Source organism: Suricata suricatta, chromosome 2 (assembly GCF_006229205.1).
Source record: "Suricata suricatta isolate VVHF042 chromosome 2, meerkat_22Aug2017_6uvM2_HiC, whole genome shotgun sequence".
Taxonomy (NCBI): domain Eukaryota; kingdom Metazoa; phylum Chordata; class Mammalia; order Carnivora; family Herpestidae; genus Suricata; species Suricata suricatta.
In genome coordinates, this window is record NC_043701.1 from 170800428 (window position 1) to 170815130 (window position 14703).

A 14703-nucleotide genomic window follows, 5' to 3' on the forward strand; every position below is an offset into this window, starting at 1 on the left:
GGCTGTGGAGGGAGAGCCACGCAGGGTCCACAGGCTGCCAGTTGGCTGAGAAGATGCTTCAGAGGCTCCTCCTGTTCTCAAGGTTCCCTTCTCTCCCAGGGTCCTTGAGAGGAGATGCCCCTAAGGCCCGGGGCTCCCACAGAGACCCCTCCCAGCAACTGCTCAGGACTGGGCACAACGGGCGCTGAAATCGCGCCGGGCCTCCGCGGAGCATCTGCGGTCCTTTGAGTGTCCGCCTCCAGCTCCATGCAGACGAACCCTCCCACACTCCGTCCACCACAGAGAAGAGCTGTCCCAGCTGCAGACCATGCTACTTAGGGACATGGCGATGCCTGATTCCGCCACTAATGCTGACGTTGAAAATCTTGATGTGTAAGGATTTGCTTTCTGGGCCTGTGCCCTAGTGAGCTCCTGTTGTCTGCCAGCTTTCCCCTGGGAGAAACCAGGGAGCGTGGAGACCCCCGGTGGCCTGTTCGAAGCGCCTTGGGCTCTCAGCAGAGGCTAAAATAGGATGTCGTTGGGGCGATAACACTGAGGAGGAGGCGCGGACTGGCGTGTTTGGATCACTGCAGCCACGGCATTCAAGATGGAAAAAGCATGCGGTTGCTTTTGGTTTGACAAGGGGCTTGTGTGGCCTTTGTGACTTATTCTGGTGACTGGATCTGTGCGTGACAAAGACCTAGAAAGGCTCCAGACTGGATTGTGACCACTAACCAACTTGTTTGACTATGGTGGCGGGGGGCGGGGAGCAGGTGAAGATGCGGAGGGGCTTCCTTGAGGGATTACTTAGGGGGACGCCCTGAGGGCTATTGCTTGCTTTTTTAGGACAAAGAGAATTGGAATTCTTAAATACAGCATAAAGAAACCTGGAGGGTGTTGGCTTTTTTAAGCATTTGATCTTATGTCATCTAAGTGGCTTTGCTTCTCAGTAAAGGAATGTTTCAAGAATTGATGTTGACTTATTTAGCAGGACCCGTGTGGCAAAAAGGCTTTTTGTTGGGCTGTTTTCTGGCAAACTAGGTACTGACCCCCGTTTAAGGTAGGAATCAGTCCTTTCCCTTGGTTGTGTCCTTTCCCTTTGGGTTTTCAGTAGAAACCGGTGTGGAGCTGTGACCTAACTCCAGACACTTCATCTTTTCTGTATCGTGTAAGTAATGTAAGTGTCTTACATGCAGGTATTCAAGGCTACCCTGACCTAAAGTACCTGAAGAGGCCATCTGATGGTATCGTCAGACATTACAAGTGAAAGGTCCGGTGTATCAAGCACCATCACGACAGTCATTTGTGTTCAAGGGTATTTTCACTCTGTTATTACTTTAGCCTGGGCAGGTGACATCAGAGCAAGGTCATAGGTCCACCTGGCAGGTGCTGAAGGTGATGTCAGAGAACTTACACGTCCCCATAGTCTTTAACAGCAAGATTAATCATTTTACAGCACAGGTGCTTTGGACACCCCATTTGAATTGCTTTGACTTTAAAAAAAAATCAACACAGACCTGTGGGCTCTGGGCTTATACATTAAACAGGTTTCTATTTTTAGATCCCAGAGCTTAAGCCTTTTTTTTTTTTAACCTTTTCTAGGTGGGGTGCTTCTGAGTAGTCCAACCCCCTCGGCATCCCATAGCAGCAGAGAGAATTCCCGTTTTATTGCCTAACCAGCCAAGCCATTTTTTCTTTTAAAAGACACTGGCCTTTTTTTTTTTTTAACTAACTAGAATTTTTAAAAATTTTAAAGTTTATTCAGTTTCTGAGAGAGACAGAGACTCAGTGCGAAGCGGGAGGGGCAGAAATAGAGAGGGAGACATAGAATCCAAAGCAGGCTCCAGGCTCTGAACTGTCAGCACAGAGCCCCATATGGGGCTCAAACTCACAAACACCGAGATCATGACCTGAGCCAAAGTCAGACACTTAACCTCCTGAGCCACTCAGGTGCCCGTAACTAAGTAGAATTTAAATAAAAACTTGAAACTAGGGGCTCCTGAGTGGCTCAGTCGGTTAAATGTCCGACTTTGGCTCAGGTCATGACCTCACAGTTCGTGGGTCCAAGCCCCTCAATCAGGCTCTGTGCCAGGCTTGAAGCCTGGAGCCTGCTTCAGGTTCTGTGTCTCCCCCCTCTCTGTCCCTCCCCTGCTCACACTCTCAGAAATATAACATTAAAAACAAACTAAAAAAAAAAGTTCTCTGAAAAATTAAAAGTGCAAATAGAGGTCATAAATGTCATTTTCTGCATGATTCTGATTGTAGCCAACTTGCTGGATGCTCTAGTCCTATAGTTAATTTGGTTTTCTAGAAAGGTATTTATAAATAATCAATCTTGTTTCTTCCTTTTGATGTTTATGCTAGTACTTTGTTCATTTTGCATTGTTCTAGGACCTCCAGAATAATGTTTTAAAAAGCAGTGGTATCTGGTTCTGGCCCTGAAACACTGTCCCATCATTCTGTGGTGTTATTGTGGATTACTTTATCAGGTTAGGAATACTTCTTTCTATTCCTGGATTACTAAGAATGTTTATTAGGAGAATTGAGATTTGTGGTATGTGTTTCGACCTCCTTTGAGATGCTGTTCTTTCACGTTTAATCTGTTCATATCATACAGGACCCACTAGTCTATTTTTAATTGTTGAACCACATTCGCTTCCATGGATAAATGTCATCAGGTCGTGATGCATGATTCTTTAAACATTGTTGAAATTCACTTGCAATATTAAGGTGGTTTTTTTTTTTTTTCATTTTTGTCCCAAAAATGAGATTTGGTTTTTCTTTGGCGATTTGTGTTGGAGTTTTGGTATCAGAACTATGCTAACCTTATAAAATGGAAAATACATATTCCTCAAACTTAAGGTCTTTTTAGGTTGTCTTTTTGTTAGTCATTTCAATGAGCCAGATTTTGTCCTTCTTACGTAAGGGCATTCACGCGTGGAACTTTTACTCCTCAGGCAGCCTTCCCAGCATTGGTACATTTCTTTGCCCCGAGAGTGATCTCGGAGTGTGTTTAGCTTCCAGGAGTGTTGACTTTCAGTCACGTACCTGCAGAAGCTGATCGCATATGTTTCCTCTGTGTTCTGTACACAGTCTCGCTGCGGAAGATTTTCTCTTTCAGCCTTATGGATGCTACGATTGCACTGGGATGTCCCACCAGCGTTTACCGCACGTATTTTGAAGTTAAGTGGGTCAATAACCAGGATGTTTCCCCCTTGAGGTAGGCCAGGCCCTGCCCCCAGTGATTCTATGAAATAACAAAAACCCAAAATACAATTAACGTTTTATTAAAAAAAAAAAAATCAAACTCGTCACTTGGTAAAGGACACCAAGCAGATGGGACAAAGAAATTAAATGCCCTGGGATTAGAGAGACCATAGAAATGGAAGACTTTTAGTTCTCAGGAACCAGTGTTAGAGAACTCTCATTGCTAACCGCCCCCCCCTCCCCGGAACGAGGCAGAAGTGAAGGACGAAATGTTTCAGTCGGTGTTAAACCACAACAGACGCATCAGAAGAGAAGACACGAAGAACAGCACTGCCAAATTGAAGAGGAGAGCGAGTCAACCCGAAACAAAATTCACCACCTTCTTCACGGAAGGGGCCTGGACATTAAGCAGAACTTAAATAACTTTTCCCTTAAAAACAGCCTGGCCACAGGACGGGTTCTGTAAACACTGGGTAGTCTCCTCTCCTATGGTAACGTAAGAAGTCCGCTCTCAAAAAGATACTTTTAAATCTCAAAAAGACTCTTTGTGCTCTTCTAAATGACAAGAATTTTAAACATTTTTTTTCCTATATAATACAGCATCACTTAAAATTTTATTTCAAAGCAACTGATTCAGGCCTGCTTGAGGCTGAACTTTGTGGGACAGCACCTCAGCCTGGTCCCAAATAGTCTCCCCTGTTACCGGGTCTCTCAAAAAGCACGTCCCCGATGGCTCTGCACGGTTGGGGTCGAAGCTGTGGCAAAGCCACAGAAGACGGCGTCGGGCCTGCGAATGTTGAAGACACTTGGATGAGAGATGACAGTCCGGAGTTCAGGTCTTCTCGGTCACCAACGCCACACGACCAGTGGGACAGGCTCCTGCCACCTGGGTTTCTCTCCCACCAATGTCTCACCAGCAGAAGCGTTCCACTACTTACGAAGCTTGATAAAGCAGTCGATGAAAACTTCAGAGAAGAAACACGGAATACCCCCGAATACAGCAAAGGACTGTTCCCACTCAGTAGACGCAGGTCTCCAGAGAGGCCTTCCTGTTGTTCTGTATTATTTCCTTTGGCTCCGAAAACGGACAGAGCCGCCTCCTAGCCTGTGCTCTCCACCCACAGGACCACAGTCTTTTTTCTTCCGAGCAAAGACTAATGAAGCAGGATTGTCACCAAGGTCCATGATGGCAGGGAAGTCTTTAGACGAAGCTTGTTTCCTAACTTGTTCCTTTCTTCTCCCATTCCTAGGGTGCCAGATACCAGCACGCCCCCCGCCCCCCAAAGAAGAAAGTTAGTTACCATTGTTCTGTGTATACGGAGGGCGCTACAGAGGTAAGACGGATTGTTTCAACGGTAATTGCTGTCTGTTCACAGTTCCGGGCCCACGCTAAGAGATTCTGAGAGGGGGCACAGCGCAGCGTGCCGGGAGTGAGGGAGCAGAGTGGGGCTCGTGCCCGTGTGGAGTTAGTCCTCGGGCATGTGCCCCAGAGTGTCTCCTGCAGGTAAGCAGGACAGAAATGAGCGAGTTTGCCAACAACAAAGGCAGCTCGGGGCATGTTCTTTCCTGGGCAGAAGACGAAAAGGTTGCCACCACTTTCTAGCCTTCGGGGAGAAACCCAGCAACGGCAGTCTGTCCTGGTTTTGACGCTTTACCAAGCCGCTGGCCACCAGTGGGCTGGGGAGCTTTAAGCAAACCCTGTCGCCTGTTTCTTAAGTCACTGACTTTTTGATTTGAAAACTAGCTAGTCACCGCTCGTCTCTGAACTTGGGCTAATGCCCTGGAATCTACGGGATGACTGACTTGCAGGGTCAAGGGTCCTCAGGCTGACCGGTAAGAACGGACCAAGCACCCGCGCCTTTCCGTTTGGTCAATGCCAACGACAGAGCCAAAGGCACAGTGCAGCCTCAGCCGCTGTGTGAGAGCAGAGCCCTCTCTCACAGCTGGTGTCCAAAGCAGGGATGTGCTACCCCGGGCAGAAGAGGGACCCCACCTGAGGGACAGTTCTGCCGTCCCTGGTGGCCCCAAAGGAGGCTGGGCGTGACCACTTACCTTTGCTTTCTGGAGGACAGTGCCTTTGCCCGTGACCATGACCGAGAGAGGCCTGTTCTTGAGCGCGGTTGCAGAGTTGACCGGGGTGCAGTCTGGGGCAGGGGTGGGGGTGGCAGCCTTGGGCTGCGGTGGTGAGAGGAGAGCGAGGCGTCAGCCAAGGGTAAGGCGGCATGGCCCACCTCCCTCCACTGCGGCCCGGGAGCTCCCGTGGGGGCTCAGAGGGACCGTGACGCCCACCACTCACCCGGGGGCTCACGTTCTCCAGGTGGGTGGTGTCCACAGTGGTGCCCAGCGTCACGGGCCCGGCCTCCGCCTTCTTCAGGTTGTCCTTCACCTGCACGATGTTGAGCTCCAGGTCCACACGCCTGCTCTCCTCGACCCTGCACTCCTCGTCAATCTCCTTCAGCTTCTGCTCCAGGCTGGCCAGGACTCCCTTGTCTGCAGAGAATTTATCCGGCCTCAGGGGACAGAACCCCCGTGGATGTGGCCCACAGCTCTGGCTCCGCCACTCAGGGCTGGGTCCTACGTCAGCATTCTGCAAAGGCTGGGGAAGCTCTGCCTTCGTAAGAGGTAAAGGTCCCTTCTGGCGGGTTCTCAGGGGCCCTCAGTTTTGATACCTGCTGCTGTTGCAGCGACCGCACAAGGAGGGAGAGAGCAGCTTTATTTCGGACTCTTGGAGGATGGCTGTGCTGGTTCCGCCTGCCCCCGCTCCCCGCAGTCCATCCTCTCACCCTTTCTGTCACTCAGGGCTCCCCTAAGCCGGCCGGAGTGGCGGTCCTCAGCCCGGGCACTTTCTCAGTCCTGTTTTTCTCACCCTGGAGTTCTCAGGTTGGTGCCGTAGCACCATGAGATGTGGCCCAGGAGCTCACGGCTAGGAGAAACATGGCACCCTGATTGCTCGGTGGGGAGTCCCGAGCCGGCAGCCACCTGTCAGCCCTTGTCAGAGGACGAGCGGCCACAGGGGCCACTGTTTAAGAAAGATCCATGGAGAAAAAGCTGAGAAAAATGTTAGTGGTGTTTTTGGACCTGGAGTCAGTATCAGTACCTTGAGAATAACTTTCATAACGTCTGTGACTTATCAGCCTAGGATCTTTAGGGCTTATTTGCCAGGAGAATAAACTAGTGAAAGTCTTGTCTTCTACCCAGAAAATTCCCCCAGGAGAGAAAGGGCAGGGAACCCCCGGCTCTGCCTCACAGCCCAGCTCGCTCTCCAGGTTTGCAGGGACCGTGGCCGCCGAGCCTCTGGTCACGCCCGTTAGCGCACATACCAGCTCCGGCCTGCTTACCTGTGTGCACTGGCAGCCACGGCCACTGGACCTTTGCAGCCAGTAGCCACACTGATAGCAGATTAGGGGCTACCAGGGATCGGAGTCGGGGGGAAAGAGGGAGTGAGTGTGGGTGGTCAGAATGTACAGGTCTGTCCAGATACGAGCAACCCCTGTGTTGTATGCTGTAAATGGGTCAGTTGTATGATCTGTGAACTGTAGTTCAATAACGCTTCTCTAGAACAAAGATGGTGGATGACTTTGGTGGAGGAAGGTCATGGGGGCACCACCACGTGATAAGGTTCCCAGGAATGAGTTGGGTGTGTCCCCAAAGCTGTTCAGGCCAGTTGCGTTCGCTGGTGCAAGTCTGCAATTTAAATATTAAATAAGCACAAAGATGGACTCTATGAAAATGACTTAAGTGCTTTGGAAAGGTCCTATAAAAGGCAAGTTTCTAGGAAATGACTGCTGAATGGTGGGAGGAGGATCTAGAAAACCCCCTATGAGGACACTTCTGTGCACATGTCTTAGATGTTTGTTCACGTAAAGAACCACCTGGGTGGTTCAGTAGATTAAGAAGCATCTGATTTCGGCTCAGGTCATGATTTCATGGTTCAGGAATTTAAGCCTCCTAGCCCAGAGCCTGCTTCCAGATCCCATGTCCCTCCCTCTGCCCCTCCCCTACTCACCCACTCTTTAAAAATGAAATAAAAAACATTAAAGGAAAAAAAAGCTCCAGCCTGGCCATGCTGGATGCCGCGGCATGGCTGTGTCACTGCAGGAAAGGTGACATGGGACTCGGGTCAGCTGGCCTCCACCTCAGCCAAATGCTTTGGCACTACATTACAAGGTGGGCTTTTTTCTTTTAAATGGTTATTTACTTTTGAGAGCGAGCAAGACAGAGCACGAGCAGGAGGGGCAGAGCGGGAGACACAGAATCTCAGCACAGAGCTGGATGCAGGGCTCAAACTTTCATGAGACCATGACCTGAGCTGAAGTTGGATGCTTAGCCCACTGAGCCACCCAGGCGCCCCAAGACAGAATTTGTTTTCAGTGCAAATAAAACATTAAGGTCTAAACCTGTAATTTTTAGAGATTTCCTCCTTCAAGTAGTTTTTTCCACTACCTCCGGGTCCTGTTGACGGCAGGTCGGAGGGTCAACATTTCAGACAGAATGGGGGGAGGGGCTGGCAGGGGAGCACCAAAGGTTGATGGGGCGAAGTCCAGGTGCAGAGATCCAGAGTCTTCCCCGGGAAGCCCCGCCCTCCCCTGGGAGGCCCCTCACCTGTGCATTTTAACAGGGTCTCTCTCAGCTCCCGTTTCTCTTTCCGGAGCTGAGCCAGGTGCCCCCGGATTTCTTCCTTCCTCTTCTCGAGCCTCTCCTTCTCCTCCGTGTACCGCTTCACCTCGGCTTCTGTCCTGTTCTTGCCAAGTTTGATCTCTACAAGACCCACAGACGAGAACCCCCAGGTCAGCCAGGCTGCCAACCCACTGTGAAGGCTCAGACACAACCCGGCCTGGCAGGGACAGGCAAGAAAATTGGGCCCAGACTTTCTTTGCTGTGTGACTTTGGGCAAGTCCCTTCCCCTCTCTGAGCCTCTGCTTCCTCGTCTGAAAGGGAAGGAACGGGACTAACTTCTACAAGCTACTTCCACAGGATTGCAGTCTTAACCTAGCACAGGCACCTGCAGTGGCCACCCTCAACTTGTCCTTCACAGGCGGGCTAGACCCAGCCGGGGCGACAGCCGTGGTGTCGGGGCAGCTTGATGGGAAGGAGATTTTCTGCTGTTCGGTCTGGATTTTGACTGTTGGAAGTCTCAGGGAAGGCTCTTCAGGCTCCGGACTCTCCTGGCGCGTCTGCTTTGGGAGAAGGTGAACACGGCTCAGCCGGCCCAGGGGCTGCGAAGGGGGGCCGGCCCACCAGCTGGCGACAGTCTTACCTGCAAGTCGGGGCTCTCAGGAGGCTCTAGGAGGGGCTCCTCTGGGGCCGGGCCCGGGTCTGCAGGGAGAGCCTCGGCCTGGGGCTCCAGGTGGGACCGCACTGGGGAGTGGGCGTGGGCCTGGGCACTGGCGGGGCTGTGCAGAAAGGACTTGACAGGTGTGAGGTCCAGGTACACTCGGTCAGGCTGGGCCTCGCTCGGACAATCTGTCACAGGGGCGGCTTCCTTGAGCGTTTCCCCCTGCAGAGGAGAGAGAGTCAGATGGCTTTCACCATGGCCTCTGCTTCCTGGGCTGCAAAGGGGGCACCAGTCCCGCCTCCTGGGAAGCTTCCATTGAGCCGGACTTGAAAGGCCAGGGTCTGAGTCCTGGATTTGCCATTCAGGAGGTGGGAGACCCAGGACATGGTACTTGCTGCTCCTGAATCTCCTTTCCTCCCCTGTAGAGAAGTGACTAGCAGTGCCCCTGACCAGGCGGTTAGGATTCAGTGAGGATTCACAGAAGCCCTGAGCACAGCACAGGGTTCGGTGCCCAGTAAACGGAACCTGCTGTCACCGTGACTACTCACTCTCAGTTCCGGCCTTGGGGGTTAACGGTGTCACACCTCCCACCCCTCCCCCTGACCGGGGGGTTAACCAGCTGTGGTAGCTGCACAGGCTCCCACGCCAGGTGCGCTGCCCTATTGCACTGGCTTCCTGCACGCCCATCTTAGGGACCAGCTGCCGATCTCCGGCACGGAGATTTGCGGGGAGGGGAGAGCCCACTGTGTCCTCACCACGGCCGTCAGCTCCGACACCTCCACGTCGTCATACAGCATCTCGTGGCGGTCCTGGCTGGGCAGGCCGTCGATGTACGTGTTCGGCTCTGAGAACTTCCTCTGCATCAGTCTGGAAGACCCGGCAAGAGAACAGCGAGAGGAAGGTCAGGGCAGAGTGGTCCACACGACCCGTCTCGAAGGACTCCTGACAGAAGCCCAGGCCAGCTCCTTTTTGTACCCAGGAGAACGGATCCCATTGTAGCAGCTGGGCCAGCGCCTGCCAGAGCCACCTCGGCACCCTGACCCAGGACCCTTCTCCCTGAGCCCAGGCTGGGAAAGCAGAAGAACGAATCCTGCTTATTGCAGAGCGAGCCAATCCCAGCTGGGGGCCAGGATGAAGTGCTGGATCCACAGCAAGGAAAGTGGACGGTCAGGAAAGGCTCCGACTCTGCCCAACCCTTCCATAAGCAGCAGCTGGAGGGTGTCCCTCCAGGGCAAGGGCGAGTGGCTGCCCCCGGCCCAAGGCCTGGCTCAGCTCCGAGCTCTCAGCCGCTCCCGGGGCCCCAGGCTTCCTGCCGCTGGACAGAACGGGGCCAACCCTGAGTCACTGCCGCCCTGTGGGACACAACGGGCCACCAGGGGCCAGTTCTGGGCCCCGGGTCTCGAAGCGTGGCTGGGAATGGGAAAGTGCGAAGCAGAGGCCCCTTCATACTCACAGCAGCGAGGTCTTGGCCGCACTCACAATACAGGAAACCCTGTCGGCATCCACATAGTCGTAGGTGAATTCTTCCGGATCCGTCTTGGAGCCGGACTCCGAGAGCAGGAGGCCTAGCCAGTGGCCCATTTCCTCGGAAGACTTGGCCTGGGAGGGGACCGAGAGGGACGTGAGCAGTGCTGTAGCAGGAGGGCTGGTGGCCAGGCCAGGAGGACGGTGGTGCCATTCAGGCGGTGGGAGACCCAGGACATGGTACTTGCTGCTCCTGAATCTGGCCAGGGCCTCTGAGAGAGGCGGGGGCCATGCTCCCTCCTTTCCTTTAGCTTCTCTCTTCCCGTGACTCCCATTTCCTGCCACTGGGGATACCTCGATGCCACCCCAGTGATGCTGTGGACATTTGTCCCGAGCATCAAATCCGATTCATACACATGTATTTCTAGAAGGCCACTGAGCCGGGAGAGAATGGTTAACACGATCTGTGTTTCAGGTCAACACCTCTCTCATAAACAATCACACGGCAGTTTATCAACCTAATCCACACATACAAGACCGAATCCCTAGGAAAGAACAAAATTCGAATTTTGTTTCCAGTTCTAATACGGTCTTTTGAGAAAGGTTTTCTTACGTACCTTTACCCCAGGTCAGCTGGCTCTGATAAATAATGAACTCAATAAATCCCAGTGAAGTTGGAGCCTGTTGTTTTCCCAGCCCCCAGGGGAAAATGTGCTCTCATCAAATACGGATACCGGGTCTCTATTAAAATGACAATGTTGCTCCTTGCCTTTTTAATGAGAAAAACGATTGGGAATTCTAGAAATACTACAGGATTACTTTTACATGGAAACACAGTACTCAGTACTATGTCAGAGAGGCAGCCGTGAGGCGAGTCCCGCACGGTGCTGGCTTTCTTCCCCATCCTTTGCAAGGGGTTTTCAGTGCAGCTCTGCACGTCCATCCTCCAGCTCCAGCTCCCGCCCTCTTTGCTCCGGGCCACTCTAATAGCTCCCTTTCTGGTCTCATTTCGTCCCTTCCATCCAGCCCCCGCCCAGCAGCTGGAAGAAGCATCTCGAAATCCAAATCTGAGCATGCCGCCCTCCCTTGAAAGCACCCGGGGTCTCCCCCCGTATGCTCATGGTTGTATGTCTGAGGGTCCACACGCATTCCCCAGCCCCCAGCAGGCGGGCTTCTGCACACGTCACAGCACCAACCCCCCACCCACCATGGCTTTCCAGCAACTGTAAGTAATCCACTGGGTAATTCGCTAACACCTCAGTCTCATGCTAGAATCCAAGTTCTGTGACAGGGAGCGTATGTATCTGTCTTGTTCACCATATAACTGTACTGAGTAGACATCCATCAGCAGGACAGATAGATGGGTGGAGACATGCTTGTCCTCGGGCTACAACTGGGACATGGGGCATTTAGCCACCAGAGGGCAGTATGGGAGCACAATCTGGATGAAGACCTGGGACTAGACTAGGTAAACAGGGGTGAACCTCGGAGCGTTTTTCTCTGCCTGTTCAGAACTCTGGCTCAGACCTGCCCCTGCTCAATGCAAGGCATGAGGTCACCTTTTTTTTTTTTTTTTTTTTTTTGGTAAATGTAACAGCACATCACACAGAGGGTGGGGAGTGGGAGAGAATGTCTCACAAGCCTTGTTCTTGCCCCAGATAAGCCCTGACAATCGTCAGCTCTACGTGCGGGGCCCCATCTGGTGACACACACACCGAATCAAGCCCATGCGAATCCCCGGAAGGTCTGTCAAGCAGCTCAGAGAGTTATAAATACCCCTCCTGTCGTCGGTGCAGGAAGTAACTCATTGTCCCTTCCCTATAACACAGCCACTCTGAGGTCAGAAAGGGAGTAGACACATTGGTTTTTTAAGCGCAAAGAAGTAAAACGCAAGGGAGTAAAAATAACGCAGGGATAGGCTGCGGCCCCACTGCAGATGAGAGTCTGCGGAGCGCAGCAAACAGCCCGCCACCCTTCCCCCCTGCCTGCCACCCCCTCATCCCCGCAGGCCAGCGGTACCTCGAGCTTGGCCAGCTCCTCGCCATGGTGCAGGATGCGGAAGGAGTAGAGGTGGTCAGGGCTGGGGTCTGGGACCACCTCACAGCCCAGCAGGCTAACAGGCTGCTGGGCCACCTTGTTCCGGTTCCGGTCCTGGTAGAAGTGCAGGTGACTGTCCCTGACGGAGCACCAGCGTGACTTCCACTGGCTGTTGACCAGCACATTCAGGTAACCTGCCAGAGGAGACAAGGGTGTCCGGAGCTGCCACCACCTCTGGGCCTCCCAGAAGCTCCCCCGGGATCTCAGTTCCGAGACGTGTCACGCTGGGTCCGAGGAGCGTTCTCACCCTGGCGAGGCCGCGGCTCTTGGGGTTCCCTTTCCTACCCCTGAGCATGCAGCTCTGGGCATTCTGCAGGAGGTCTGTCCCGAGGGCAGCGAGCCGTGTCATTAACGAGAGCAGGCGGGGGTGCATGGGTGTGCAGGACCAGGCCCCTGTACCGCCACTGGTCAATGAGGCCGTGTGCGGGGAGGTCCCTGGCCAGGGCCACCCCATGGCACTTGCCGTCAATGTGCTGACCTCTTCAGCCCTGGTTTCATCACCCCTTACGGCCAGCCTTCTCATCGCTGGGGCACCCGGCCTGGGCTGCAAGGTCCTCCTCCCCTTGGCTGGTGCCCTCTCACCCTCCCCAGTGCGCCTCAGCCCTGCACTCCCCTGGATCCCAGACCTGCTTCCACGGCAGCCTCCCTGAGGGGACACTGAGCTTCCCAAGGGCATGACTTTGCCACCTTCACCTCCAGCACCCAGGGCATGTGCCCTGTGGCCTCACCACCAGAAAGCCCGGCTCCCTGTGGGCCAGCAGAGGCTGCCAGGACTGGGGTGCCATCCACCCTGCAAACCTTTCCTATCCTCCAATGGCTGTACAAATTAGGGTCAGCTTCCTAAGGAGAGGACACGCCTTCCCCCTGCCTTTCGCTTAAATGAACGTTTACAGAGGCAACACCATGTGTCAAGCACGGCCTTGTCTCGGGGGCCACAAAGATGAGTAAAATCCAGTCCTCACGCCCCTCTGCACAGCCCGTGGGCAGTGCACGGACGCCCCTCGGGGGCTGCTCACCTTCCCAGAGGGACTGGCTGACCGAGCGGCGGCCTTCTCCACTCTAGAAGACTGGCCACTGTTCTGAGCTTAGCCGGGCTGAACTAAGTCACGTGGCAGGTCCCGGGGCCGGCCCCCTTCCCGCCCACCCGGTGCTGGGCCCACAGTGGGGATCACGAGTTCCTCAGGGCCACATGGACATAGCCACAGGGACCCTAGCAAAGTAGAAGAATCCAAGGCCAAGACCTAGGGAGTCTGGCTCGTCCAGTCCCATCCAGGCATCCAGGTGCCCCACTTGCCTATCACAGTTCCCTGGACCAGAGACAACACTGTGTTGAGAGAGCAGGAACCCCTTCTTGAGAAGGGCCTGGCACCCTTCCCTAGCCATAGGGGACAGGAGCACGCTTCCTTCCTGAAGGGACTTCCCACAATGATCCAGCCACCTCTCCCCGTGACTTGCGGAGACCAGGCTCCTGGGCCGAACACTGTGAGCCTGACGCTGCAGGGGGCTGGTGGAGCTGGGCCACCACCCAGTGCCATGGCCGGAGAGGCAAGAGGCTCCAAAGGTGAGGCCCCAACGGCTGATCTCACCCCCTACCTGTCCACTCCGCCAGCCTCAAAACCCACAAGTCAACAGGGGCTCAGGAAAGAGGCCCAGGATTGGGACATGGGGAAGAGGAAAAAGCCTAAAGGTAGATTGTAATGGCCTTTAGGCCCCGGGAAGAGCTGTCGCAGGGAGTCCCAGGCTGGGAGCCAGAACCGAGGCTCACCCAGGATGGTTTCTGGGAAAGGCCTTAGTCTCCTCGAGGCTGAGTGAGGGCAGTAGAGACCACCGCTCTACCCTTCTGTCGTCCCCTTACTGGGTCTCACCGTCCCCATCTCGGAATCTGTGCTCATGCCCAAGGACACCACCTCGGCCTGGTTAGCTCCTGCCCACCCTTCAGGGCTCAGGCTCTTTCCCTGAGTCCTTACAGCTCTGACAGTCACACAGCGTGTGGTTTAGGGGTATGAAGCTGCCATCAGTCCTGGGCTGCGAGTCCTCAGGGCTGTGTCCTCCCTCTGCCTGGTCCCCTTCCCCTAGCACTGCTCGCCGTGCCCCTTCAGTATTGATCAAATGAACGTAACTTTTCCAAGAGCACTGGGAAGACAGCAATCAATTGCCAGTCACTTCCGCAAAGGACCCGGCACTGCAGCGAGCCTGAGGCTGGGTAGGCACAGCGAACTGCCTGCACTAAAGGTAAAGAGACACCGGGAGCGACACGTTCGCCATCCCTAGAGACGTTTAAAGCAAGACCTAAGACCTCTGCCTGTGCCGTGAGAGCGGCTTCCTGGAGACAGGCTCAGCCTGGGGCGGGGTGGGGGGGGCGGTACGCTCCCTGGTCCTGCGGGGCGGCCACAGGGCTGCGGTTCTTACTGGATGTTTCGAGGGACCTGTCTGCAGGCTCCAGCGAGGTAGACTTCTTCCTGCCCAGATTCATTAGGTTGCTCAGTTTGAGGCCAGCGGAACATTTCTTCTTGACTGTCAAGATGAGAGACAAAGCCATCAGCACGGCACGGGGCCCACCGAGGTGTCCGGACTGAAGACAGAAGAGCAGACCCATCCCCACTCTGTCTGCCCCTCCCTGTGTGCGGGCACACACGCGTATGCACACACACAACCCGGACCCACAGTCCGAAGTCAGGCGT

The 14703-nt window shown here is 54.2% G+C and overlaps 2 protein-coding genes across 6 annotated transcripts in view; one reads left to right on the top strand and one right to left on the bottom strand.

Moving 5' to 3' along the window:
* Positions 1 to 948, top strand: part of VWA2 (von Willebrand factor A domain containing 2) — a 42082-nt gene extending 41134 nt beyond the window's left edge. Inside the window, exon 14 of the mRNA XM_029916903.1 lies at positions 100 to 948. Coding sequence (XP_029772763.1) covers positions 100 to 188 — 89 coding nt within the window. The 3' untranslated portion in view covers positions 189 to 948. The remainder of the gene's footprint in view (positions 1 to 99) is intronic.
* Positions 949 to 3181: 2233 nt separating this feature from the next.
* Positions 3182 to 14703, bottom strand: part of AFAP1L2 (actin filament associated protein 1 like 2) — a 39138-nt gene continuing 27616 nt past the window's right edge. For 2 of the 5 annotated variants that reach the window (XM_029932613.1, XM_029932612.1), the window contains exons 10-19: positions 14432 to 14536; positions 11945 to 12156; positions 9915 to 10060; positions 9217 to 9328; positions 8444 to 8683; positions 8189 to 8363; positions 7789 to 7944; positions 5483 to 5676; positions 5239 to 5361; positions 3182 to 4432 (exon numbers count right to left, since the gene is read on the bottom strand). In XM_029932613.1, coding sequence (XP_029788473.1) covers positions 4406 to 4432; positions 5239 to 5361; positions 5483 to 5676; positions 7789 to 7944; positions 8189 to 8363; positions 8444 to 8683; positions 9217 to 9328; positions 9915 to 10060; positions 11945 to 12156; positions 14432 to 14536 — 1490 coding nt within the window. In that variant the 3' untranslated portion in view covers positions 3182 to 4405. The remainder of the gene's footprint in view (positions 4433 to 5238; positions 5362 to 5482; positions 5677 to 7788; positions 7945 to 8188; positions 8364 to 8443; positions 8684 to 9216; positions 9329 to 9914; positions 10061 to 11944; positions 12157 to 14431; positions 14537 to 14703) is intronic. The other 3 variants (XM_029932614.1, XM_029932616.1, XM_029932615.1) reach the window with 3 other exon arrangements.